We start from the raw sequence: 12377 nt of genomic DNA, 5'->3' as shown, positions 1-12377 counted from the left end.
ACTGTTTACATTTTTCAAAACAAAGTTTATTTTTTAGTTGAAAAATAGTAATGCTTCAGAATATTTTTTTTAAAGTACAATTTAATCAAAGATGCGGCTTTCAAGAATATCTTGAATACTGAGGGATAAGATACTTGCTAATTAATACTATCCAAAACGTCTTGTTAAAGATGAAGAGAAAATGATTTGCTGGACATTTGGAGCCTGTGATTCTATTGCTGAAGCACAGCACTCACCTACACTGATAGCTAAAAAGACTGTAGAAAATAAAGTTTATGCATTGTTTCAAATTACTTTGTTATTAAGGCCAGGAAGATTTAGTAAGCCTAAGCTTTCACACACAAATCAGTCTTCTTGCAATCAATTCGTTCATGATAAACTACATGATAAATATGATATAAAAACAATAATCTTAGATTCAGAAAGGTTATTAAAAATTATGCAGCAATTTTTCACACTTTAAGCCTTTTCACGTACATAATTTGTAACCTGAAAAATCTCACGGCCCTTGGCACCTGTCAAGTCACACACACACCATCTCTCACATACCTGAAGCAATCTATGGTCCATACCAGCCACCCCTGGGATCCTACTTAATTTGGCTCCCAAGATGGTTCCTTTATCCTCCTTTATTTTTACTTGAACAGCATGGAGTTCTGTTGTTGTTGTTACTTTTTTTTTTTTTTGCGTTATGCGGGCCTCTCACTGTTGTGGCCTCTCCCATTGAGGAGCACAGGCTCCGGACGCACAGGCTCAGCGGCCATGGCTCACAGGCCTAGCCGCTCCGCGGCATGTGGGATCTTCCCGGACTGGGGCATGAACCCGTGTCCCCTGCATCGGCAGGCGGACTCTCAACCACTGCGCCACCAGGGAAGCCCTCGTTGTTACTTTTTAAGAAAAATTTTCCAGCTTTACTGAGATATAATTGACATAAAATACTGTGCAAGTTTAAGGTATATAACATGTTGATTTAATATACTACCACAGTGTTAGTTACCTCTATCACATCACGTAATTACCATTTCTTTTTTGTGGTGAGAATATTTAAGACCTACCTCTTAACCACTTTCAAGTATATAACACAGTATTGCTAACTATAATCTCCACACTGTACATTAAAGCCCAGAACTCATTCATCTTACAAGTGGAAGTTTGTACCCTTTGGCCTACATCTCCCCATTTCCCCCAAACTTTAGCCCCTGGCAACCACTATTCATTTTCTTCTGTTTCTGAGTTTGTTTTTTTTTAGATTCTACATATAAGTGATATCATACAGTATTTGTCTTTCTCTGACATATTTCACTTAACATAATGCCCTCAAAGTCCATCTTTGTTGTCACAAATGGCAGGATTTCCTTCCTTCTCATGGCTGAACAATATTCCATTGTATATATACATCACATCTTCTTTACCCATTCATCTGTAGATGGACGCTTAGGTGGTTTCCCTATCTTGGTTATTGTGAATAAAGCTGCAGTGAACGTGGGAGTGAAGATATCTCTTTGAGATCCTGATTCTGTTTCTTTTGGATATATACTCAGGAGTGGGACTGTTGGGTCACATAACAGTTCTAATTTTAATTTTTTATAGGAACCTCTATACTGTTTTCTTTTTTTTTTTTTTCTATACCGATTTCTACAGCAATTGCACCAATTTACATTCCTACCATCAGTACACAAGGGTTACCATTTCCCCACATCCTCACGAACAATTATCTTTTTGATAGTAAGCACTGAATACTATGTTCAGAGGTCACTAGAATTTTAGAAATGAAATGGATATTTTGACTTGGCAAACACCTTTTTTTTTTTTGAGTCTCCTCTGATCAGTGCTCATATTTCCAGGAGCTGTGGATTGGACCTGGGTTCCCAGCACACAAGAAAGAATGCTGCACCTAAGGGCATGGCATCTGAGCATCACGAATGGGCTCTGTGATACGGCAACAGGATGAGCATGGGGGAACCTGGCTACGTATCAAAAAGTCCAGCTGTCTATGTATGTGTTCGAGAATCATGTGTGATTTCTTAAGGTTGTGATAAAGTTTCCAGAACTCTGTATTTCTCTGAAGTGTTGAAATAGTGAAAATACGAAAGCTTAACACTGAAGGCAGTGAGATCGTTCGTAAGTAGTGAATTACACTACCAAGAACTTCTTTGGGAAACTGTATCTAATACTCACATTTTCTATTAGGTCACAAATGATAGCATTATTGAAGTACTCAATGTGAGTCCATTCTATGTCCTGAAAAAGAAAACAGAACATAATCAAATCCCATATGATGATGCTACAACACTACCATCTCTAACATAAGACTCTGCTCATCTTACTATACTCCACTTCCTCTCTGAAAATTTCCTTTATAAAAACCAGTGCTGCAAATGTCATCTTCCAGTTCCCAAAACTTTCATAATGCAGCAGTCTAGCACTGACATGATCCACTGAAACAACCACCCTTGACCTGTGCTGAGGCTGCCTCCCCTTCCACCCTCCCATCTGTGGCAATTTCCCATGCACTTCGCTGGCTCCGGGCCATTTATTCAACAGGCCCTTGGGTCGATATTGCTTTTTGTATATTTACAATGTTTACAAGGAAATAAGTCAGAACTTGATCCCCAGAATGTAAGGCATAGATTTTTCTGTTCTTAATTTGTAATCACAAGGAAGAAATTAATTTTAGAGTCAACCCCATATTGTAGGGCCGTTAACTATTTCAAATGTAAAAACAGAACAGTGCTAAGAAAAGTATTTTCAACATAAGGAAAGACATGAAAACCTATCCACTGGTTCTAACACTAGCTACAAAGCCAAATCTGGGAGGCCAAATGTAATCATTCTGTATCTGCTTACACTCTGTCCATAAGTGTAAACATTTATTTTTCTTCTAAGGGGAAGAAAGTTAATTCATACGGCAAGCTAAGGATCCTCCTATATACTCTTAGAAGTGTTTTAGACAATCTGTACAAACTGTTTTAAGTTACAGATCAAAGTTTGGGCATTCTCTTTATGATGAGAAGACAGGAAGAGAATGAATCTGGCTTTTAGGATGTTTATGTTATAAAAGGTGCCATTCAAGTATAAAATGTTTCTAAAGCATGATAATCATTCCAAATGAAACATGAAATATTCATGATTTAGTTTTTGAGTAGATGAGTTATTTTACTAAGTCACTAGGAATAATAATCACATTAGAAAAATCTAATACTGAGAGGCCAAAAAATCTAATTTAATACTGAGAGGCCAAAAAAAGAGGATTCTGTGTCCTTAATGACTTAAAATGACACTATAGAAAATGAAGAAAAGGAAGTAATATTACTAAAATATTAAAGCAAATAAATGAAAGGGAAACAAAAATATAATACTATATATACAATAAAATTTCTCCTTTTTGTCTGATATAAATAAATTTATACTTAGAAAAACACTGGCTATTTAAAAAATGAAAGGGTGAAAACCAAGTATGTGTTTTACAATTAAGGATGAAAGGACTCTAAATATTACTTCTGATTATTTTCCAACTACATTCAGTGAGATAATCCATCCACAGCACTAGTATAATACCTGGCATATAGTAAGCACTCAACAAATGTTACCTGTTTTTATTATAAAATTTTTAAAAATCAATGCTTTTTAAGACTGAACAAAATATTAAATATTAAAATATTGTTAAATACTGAAATAGTAAAGTATTTTCAAATTTATATACGGTGATAATTGACTTCTTTGGTATACAGTTCTCTTAAGTTTTGGCAAATGCGTAGCATCAGGTAACCACCACCACAGCCAGCCTCCAAAATCCCCTTGTGCTGCCCCTTTGCAGTCACACTCCTATCCTCTGGCCGCTATTGACTATTAGACACTTTGCCTCAATAGCTTTGACTTTTGTATCATGACATATAAATTGACTCATACATATGTAGCCTTTTGAGTCTGGCTCCTTTCATTTAGCAAAATGCATCTGAGATTTCTTCATGCTATTGTGTGTATCAGCTGTTTATTCCTTCTTATTGCTGAGTACTAGAACCTTGTATGGATGTACCGCTGTTTTTTTGTCCATTCATCTCAGACTAGTTTTTTAACAGGGTACTATTTTACTTCACTCTACTGGAATCCAGTGAGACTCAAGTCGGTCAGCTGATGTTCACTGAGCACCTACTATATGCTGAGTACTGTCCTGGGCACTAGCAGTAAAGAAAATCCCAGTTAGCTTAGATGTCATACCAAACAAATTTTTAAAAGGTACAATATGGCTAAACTTTGATAAATCTGATTTTAGGGTTATGTTTGTAGTCTTCTGAATCCAGAATTTGTATTATGAATAAAAAAGGAATACTTAAAACTTTTTTTCAACATTACCTCCCGTATATATTCCTCCTGCTCTTCTTTAAGCGTCAGCTCAATGAAGATTTGTTGCAGCTTTTCATTACAATAATTAATAATGAATTGCTCAAAGCTGTTGTCCTATATGGAGAAAAATGAAGACAGTCTTATAAAGCAAGCCATCAGCGCTCCCATGACAATGCCACTCTAACATCTCACTCCACAAGAAACGCCACATACGGTCTTGCAGACTTAACCGCGGCCCAGCACACAGCCAGAGGCTGGCACATCGCAGGCACCCAAGAAACGATTCATGAGTCAAGTGAATGAAGGATACACAAGTTACACACTATTTGGAGAATGAAGAATTTTAGTTGACAAATAAGCAGCCCACAAACATGGTAAAAAAATGAGAAAGAAATACATTTCCCCCTAGAGGATCAGCAAAGAAACAGTGAGATTCATCATGTCTGTCACACAAGTTCTCAATCTTCCATTCTCAACTCTGGAGCTCAAGAAAGTCTTTCTGACCTGACCTCTTACTCCCCTACTCAGGGTCAGATCCCTCATTCTGACACTTACATACCAGCACTTTTGAAAAATCATGCTATGTGTATACATGTGTGTACATGTGCATTCACATGTATTGATTAGTGTCATATTTATCTGTCTCTCTAGATTGTACATTTCTTAAGGGCAAGGTTGACCATACATCTCTTGTTCCCCAGTGGAAGCCCATGCCTGCAGCACCTTGCACCTAGCAAGCACTCAGCATGTACTGGCTGACTGAATGAAGTGCCCACAAAATACAGACTCAAGGGAATCAGCACATCAAAACCATCTCCTAGCTAGAAACTCTCTCCTCTCAGAAGGGTCACACATTATCACTCTTATGATTCTCAGCAGTGTCTTCTTCGTATCAGTTATTGCCTGTGAAGATCCATGCCTACATCATTTCTGAACGATCTGCAGAGCTTAACGTATTGCTGTACATATTGAGGGCACAAATGCAGGTCTGCTGGATGAATATACTTCACCAAGAACCACACCATCCAAAAAGAGGTAGATCTAGCAATAAAACTTGTTTTCACCTCTATCCCCCTCTTTGCAGGGAGAGGAGATGGTGGCAATGGGAGTGAGACATGGTGACCCCACCATTGATAAACCAGACTCTTTTCCCACTGAGGTGGCCAGTCCTGGCCTAACTGGCTATGAGGGTTCACCTGTAACAGCAGAAGCTCGCCACTCCCTGTGAACACAGAGCAGCTGCCTTCAAATCTTTCCATAAATGATGAAATCAAAAGTCAAAGACTTTTTTGAAAGTTGACCTTTCAAAATCAAGTTTGATGCAACCAGGACAAATTGTAAAATGATACCTAGGATGCAGCATCTCACCACACGCCTTCCTGGAAGGTGGCTAAGGATTTCTAATCACTAGTGAACTAATTAATCCGGGGAAATTTTAAACTCAAAACCATAAATGACACATAAAATACATTATCACTGACTAATCTTTTAATGTTAAATGTAGTCCAAGATAAAAGTTTCTTTCTTTCTTTTTTTTTTTTTTTTTTTTTTTTTGCGGTACGCGGGCCTCTCACTGCTGTGGCCTCTCCCGTTGTGGAGCACAGGCTCCGGACACGCAGGCTCAGCGGCCATGGCTCACGGGCCCAGCTGCTCCACGGCATGTGGGATCCTCCCAGACCGGGGCACGAGCCCGTGTCCCCTGCATTGGCAGGCGGACTCTCAACCACTGCGCCACCAGGGAAGCCCAAAAGTTTCTTTTTTTGTTTTAAATCCTGAAGGTTTTTACTTAAAAGGCACACATTTATCACCAAAATGTTCAACAAATATAGTCCTGGACACAAAGGTCATTCCCCAGTCCTCATTTTCATGCTACGTTTTAAAAACCATGTGTTCCAAATCCTCAGAGCTTAACAATTTTGACCAGAAGCTGAAGTCAGTCTGATATAGATGCCTTATAATCAGTATAAGGCCATTTCTTTATGAGAAAGTCTGGCTTTCTCAGTTTGGTAAAATATATCCCTATATAGTGCTACTACCCCAAATTAAAACTTATAAATAAAATTAAAATTTTAGTGACTTATAGGAGATCTTTGGTTTTTTTTAGAAAACAAATTCATGGAGTAAATCCTTTCTCTTATTTAACAGGTCTGTGCCTATGGAGCTATTTAGACAAAATTATGCTAAATTTTCAAATGGCAACTAATGAGGAGAAGGGAGGGGAGAATAACTGGTGTCTCTGACACAGTATATGGCTGTGAATAGCTGGAGCTATGCTTCCAGAACAGGACTATGAAAAACACACAAGCAGATTAGAAACCGGAGGCAAAGCTTCACAATTACAACACAACCTAAGGAGTAAGTCTGAGCTAAAGTAAATTTCCCCTCAATTTTTATAAGTTCTTGTATGAATTCTATATTTCATATCCACACACAGTTAATCAATGGTCATTTACTGCAAACTTCACACAGTTGGAGAAGCTATTAACACAGGAGCATGCAACAGACCGGCACTGCAAACAGTCCATACTTACTGCATTCTGGTGCACAAAGGGACAGATTATATAAAATGCAGTCAGTTCTCAATTTGCAATAAACTTCTAAAAGTAAACACTCATTGACAGTTATCCATTGGTGCAAATGACAGATTTTATCATCCAGGCTGTATTTCTTTTTTAAATTTTTTTGGCTACGCCCCACAGCTTGTGGGATCGTAGTTCCTCAACCAGAGATTGAACCCAGGTCCTCGGCAGTGAAAGTGTGGAGTCCTAACCGCTGGACCACCAGGTAATTCCCCAGGCTATATTTCTGACTGGCACAAAACTTTAGAACAAGACACGTGTCCCATCATCTCAAAAGACAGGACCACGATACCTATGTGTGGTATCTGAATTGGGGTTATGCTAGGTGAGAGCTATTCAGGATAAAAACAGTCTGACTGAAATAATATACCATATAACTCGCTGGAAGTCCTAAGGCTTCAGAATCTAATACTTCTAATGCTAAATTATCAGGAAAAATAAAACGTGTCTGACACATCCACCCAAAGACTCGGGGACAAAGGCAGTTGGCAGGTCACTGAAAGACTGAAGAGATTCAGCAAGATCCAGGGCATCCCCCCTTTCCCACCACAGCGACCCACCCCTGTGCTGCATGGGCTGTATCCCCACTTCAAACACAAACAAAAGGGAAATGAGAGTGTTCTGAACACAGCCTGAGAACAAAAACTTGACTCTCTGACCTGATCCTGCTGCTTAAAGAACAAAAACCAAAATCAACAGCACAGTCATTAAGGCCAAAACCAGCTGACTTCCCCACAGAAATACCTTAGTCTCTACTGCAAACCTACCTCACAGCCCCCAAACATGTCATGAATCGTCAGAGCGATTCATTGCTGCTGAAAGTGAAGGCAATCACATTTCCTCTGATTAATGGTTAAGTTGTTGATAGTGTCCAAATGTTTGGGAAATGAGACTTCACAAATCATTAAAAATAAATTGCAAAAATTTATAATTTGCAGAAAATTAAGGAAATGTCTGGTAACAGTCCATATAGCTGCAACCTGCACAGGTCCAATTTCTTCATTTATACAGGTATTAAATATCACCCGGTTTTCCCACTCCCCTTTATAAAATAGCTAAACTGGGTCTAGGAACCACCACTTGACTATGAAGGCACCAAAGCAACTTGATATTTGGATGCTTTTTTGGTTTGTCAAGAACTCTGTGGGTGGCTAGCAATTCCCAAGCCGGGCTCTCGCTCTTGCACACGGCAGCGCCATGAATCAGTCTCCAGAGGGGGAAGTAGGCAGGAGCTGAGTGCTCCCATGAACGCCTCACCTCCTCTCCCTCCAGTCTGCTACCCATGCTCCGTGCATGGAATTTTTCTCCATTGTCTAAAGCATATTCATCCCTCAAGACTGAGGGATAAACTCATTCTCCCAATAAAGTTCATAACTAGTTTATACCCATAAGTGTCAACCATGAGCTTTCCACTTGGAGTGATTTTGAAAGAGGGATCAAAAGTACTGGCCTGTTACCATATTTGTATATCCTCAGCAAAGGAGGCTAATGATGTCTTACACTCTTTAAAAGAGATATTTAAACCTTATACTCTTTAAAAATAATGTATATTGAAAGGAAGATGTAAAATAAAGGAGGCAGCTCCATCACTGCCGTCATTAGGATGGTGGATGGGAAGGGATTTGCAGGTGAATATCATGTAGGAAATGGGTGGGGTGGGGTGTGGCAGTTCAAACACTAAGATCGTGACTTATTTCAGCAAAAAGTACTATTAATTACATATTTAACTGATGTTTCTCATAGCTCAACACTTTCGTCTGAGGTCAAACTTTGGATATAACAAGTTGGGTTGGGAGGGTTCAATATTTTACATATAATGTAAAATACATAATATTTTGTTTAATATATTATGTCTCTAAATGAAATGGTACATTTATCCAAAAGTTATAAAACTTTGTAACAGCACTGTTTTAGAGGAGTTGGGCTATATTATTGCTTTAAAATGTGTTGTTGGTCTTAGCAAAGATTTACTTGGTGGAAAACCCTTGGGCAGTCCCCATCTATAATGCTGTTCCTACAGAAAAATACAGTGCAATTCAAAATCCATTTAAAAAAATCACAATTTCAAGAAATGGGCCCCAAAACAGGAACCACTTTTTTTTCAAGAAAGCAAACTTGAAAAAAAATCCTCAAAATCAGAGAAAAACATTTAATATTAAATATTTTACTTTTAAGACATTCACAAAATTGAATGACTGGCTGAAGTTACAGAAAACTTCCCTTTAAACATGTAACATTTTTCTTCTAGGTACATACTCAATTATGGTCAATTTTAGAAATATATCAATAGCGTTATAGTGCTTTTAAATATTTTTAAATAGGCTTTGATTTAAAAAGTTAAAGCAACAATACTGATGAACGAGCATATACATATTCTGAACCATATAAATTCTCACCATTTTCGTTCTAAAATCTACTTTAAATTGCCTCCTTTCTCTTCAACTACAAGTTCTCTAGCACATAAAGGACAAAATTAAAGGCAAAAAACTGGAAAAAGTATTGCCTGTAACTAGAATCAATTTTCTTTAAAAAAAATATTTTAGGAAACGAATCTTATAATCATGAGACGAACCTACCAGTTGGTCTTACAGTGATGCTTCCCCAACTATTAGATTGTGTTATTTGAAACAATCATTGCACCTTGCCTATCACACCCTCACTGTATATGGCCACTTTCAACGAGGTTGTAAGGGCAAGATGAATAAGAGTGCCTGAATCCAAATAACTAGCATTTGGCCTGTACAAAACTAGCTCGATCATATGAAAAGTGAAATACTCAGCCACTGCTGTCCTGCTTTGGTCTACAGGACACTAATAGATTTCCCCAGTAAACTACCTATCCATTCTAAGACCTATCAGATAAGTACTCAGAAAAACAGTTGAATCAATTTAGATTGCTCAACACCATTTTGAATTTAATTTCACTTTTTAAAAGAATAACACTTGTTATTTTATGGAGATGCTATAAATATTCCTCAGAGATCTAAGGCCACGTTTTCAGTTGTAACAATATCCAACCTGAATTGTGTAGAATTGGAGTATCTGGATTATAATTCTCTTCCTTTGCAAAACTGGGTATGTTCTACCAGGATTCATAGCTAGATTTTTCTCCTCAATGAACTTTAATTCACTTCACCTAATTTTCAGTATCAATGTTCCACTCTAATCTGTTTTCCAAACTGACATCAGATTACATGCGGCCAGCAAGGCAGAGCTATTCACCCAGCTGGCACTGGAATGTTTTGCAGTCAAATGCATGTGTCATCATCCCATGGTTTAATGCATCAGTTTCCCTCTTCCGTTTAGAGACAGACGAAAGTAAATGAAAGGTTTCCACCAGCTCAGCTGAAAAACGTTCTCATGGGAACTGTCAGTAGGGTCAAGAGGCAGAATTAGAAACATTCAAAAAAATTTCTTTTAGTGTCCTGTCCAATTTTTAAAGTGATGCCCAGGGCTCTCCAAAAGGCATGATCTTAATTCCTGCAGTCAATTTTCACTGAAGAAGAAAGGCAGAATTTTCTCTATAATCTATCAGTTAATTTTCACTTGAGTGGACAATATCATAGAAATTTTCATTTTTGCACTGATGTGGATTCTGAATACTTCCTCTTGAGTCATACTCTGAGCCCTTGTACTTCAGCTTATGGTACTTTTAAGTCCTTAATTATACGGGTTCCTAGTGTTCAACCCTATGAGCTTTGACATTTCCATGTGTTCCAATTTTGCTGAGAATCCAGGAAAATGTATGATAGCATCTGGGATATTTATGTGAATAAATTAAAAGAAAAAAACCCTTTCTACTTCTGTATCAAAAAGCAGGTAAAAGTATCTTAAAAGTACCCAACCAAATCTCTACTCTGCCTTCCCCCCAAATAAGTTTATTTATAAAATAAATAATACATAAATAGATCATTGAAAATCAAGATGTTTGGAAAATTAACTGAGAAGTTTTAGACAGGAAAATGGAGAGAACAATTAACTGTCATGAAAAACAAATCCGAATTCTCGCAAGAAACTGGGGGGAAAAAACCCCCAAGCATTTATTGCATGGAGAAGGAAAACTAACTTCTAAAGATTTTATGGCCATCATAAGATTTGCTGTAGACATATGACTGGTTGGATTTGGCCTTGGCTGAAATGTCTGCTTAAAAAGAGTAAAAATGTAACCTGCTTGGTTTTAGGAATATTATATATACACAGATTAGGTTTAGGTTAAAATGAACTGTGGGTGATGTAGTGTGTTTTACAAGGGCATCTCATGCAGAGGTCAAACGGCAAGAACACCACATATGTTTGGAATTTACAGTTCACGCTGAAGATTCCCATTTACAAGAGCAGTTGGTCTCAAGCTTGACGGCACACTGGAACGACCTGGGAGCTTTAAAATACTGCTGCTCTTGGGCCGCACACCCTGAGGTTCGGATTTATTGGTCTGGGGTGTGGCCCAGACAGCTGGATTTTCGCAAGTTCCCCAGGTGATTCCAACATGCAGCTAAGTTTGAGAAGTACTGAACTGGAGTGTATTCTTCTGAAGAAAGGAAGAAGACTATTTAGAAACATAATGCAAGCATTTTCATGAAGTCCATAACTATAACAATGTTGAGAAAAATGGTGATATAACTTGCAGAAGGAAAGGATGTTCAGAGAGACAGACTTGTAGAGAAACTTGAATTAACCATAAGTGAAAAATATTCCTGGATTGCTAAAGGGTGTTTCGCTTAGTGCCAGGTTACAGGATGTTTCCACTTGGAACATTTAAATTCTGTTCTGATTAGGTCTGTAGAAAACACTTTTAAAAAGTAATCTAGTTTCCTGATTAGAGCTTCCTACCAAATAGGATGTGTCTTCAGCTGGCAATAGAAGCACCATCTTAGGGCCAAGACCATAAGCTCCATGCAGGCAAGGAACATCTTTGCCTTGCTTACCACTGGCATCTGGCTCATACTAGGCACTGAATAAATACTCCGGAAATGACTCCCTCGCTTATATATGGTCAAATTGTTCATGAGGTTTAACTCAGTTCCCTGAGGGCTGTGGGTGTCTCTTTTCCCATGGCTAATTAGATCTTACTGGAAGATAAAGCCAAGCCAATGTCCCATCATGACCCCATTATCCTATTAAAAAAAAAAGTTTCCATGTATTGTGACATGATATTAAGCACCTGCCCATTGACAAGGATCAACAAATTTTTTTCTGGCAAAATAAAAATAAAATCAGTTTCTTTGATTTTAGAAATATCATTGAATACATCTCCCCCCACCCCCTAACTTTCTAGTGAGATCTCTGCTTTTGCCCTATTCATGAAACACCTAAATAAAGATCAGCAATGTGCCAGGTAAGAAATCTCTTTCCCTGCCAACTGTAAAGAATGACTGTAGCATTTAGTACCCATTTAGTGACAGTAACCTGAGGTCTTGCTAGAAAGAAACTAATTTTAGCAGCATGACTTCTGAG

The 12377-nt window shown here is 38.0% G+C and overlaps 1 protein-coding gene across 3 annotated transcripts in view; it reads right to left on the bottom strand.

Annotated features, from left to right (window-relative positions):
• The window catches only part of MYO1B (myosin IB), a 183070-nt gene that overhangs the window by 34854 nt on the left and 135839 nt on the right, over positions 1-12377 (bottom strand). For all 3 annotated transcript variants that reach the window (XM_059052028.2, XM_059052027.2, XM_059052026.2), the window contains exons 14-15: positions 4354-4458; positions 2179-2241 (exon numbers count right to left, since the gene is read on the bottom strand). In XM_059052028.2, coding sequence (XP_058908011.1) covers positions 2179-2241; positions 4354-4458 — 168 coding nt within the window. The remainder of the gene's footprint in view (positions 1-2178; positions 2242-4353; positions 4459-12377) is intronic.

Source organism: Kogia breviceps, chromosome 2, assembly GCF_026419965.1.
Source record: "Kogia breviceps isolate mKogBre1 chromosome 2, mKogBre1 haplotype 1, whole genome shotgun sequence".
NCBI classification, from domain to species: domain Eukaryota; kingdom Metazoa; phylum Chordata; class Mammalia; order Artiodactyla; family Physeteridae; genus Kogia; species Kogia breviceps.
The sequence above is the reverse complement of the archived record's forward strand: the minus strand, read 5'-3'. Positions and strand labels throughout refer to the sequence as shown.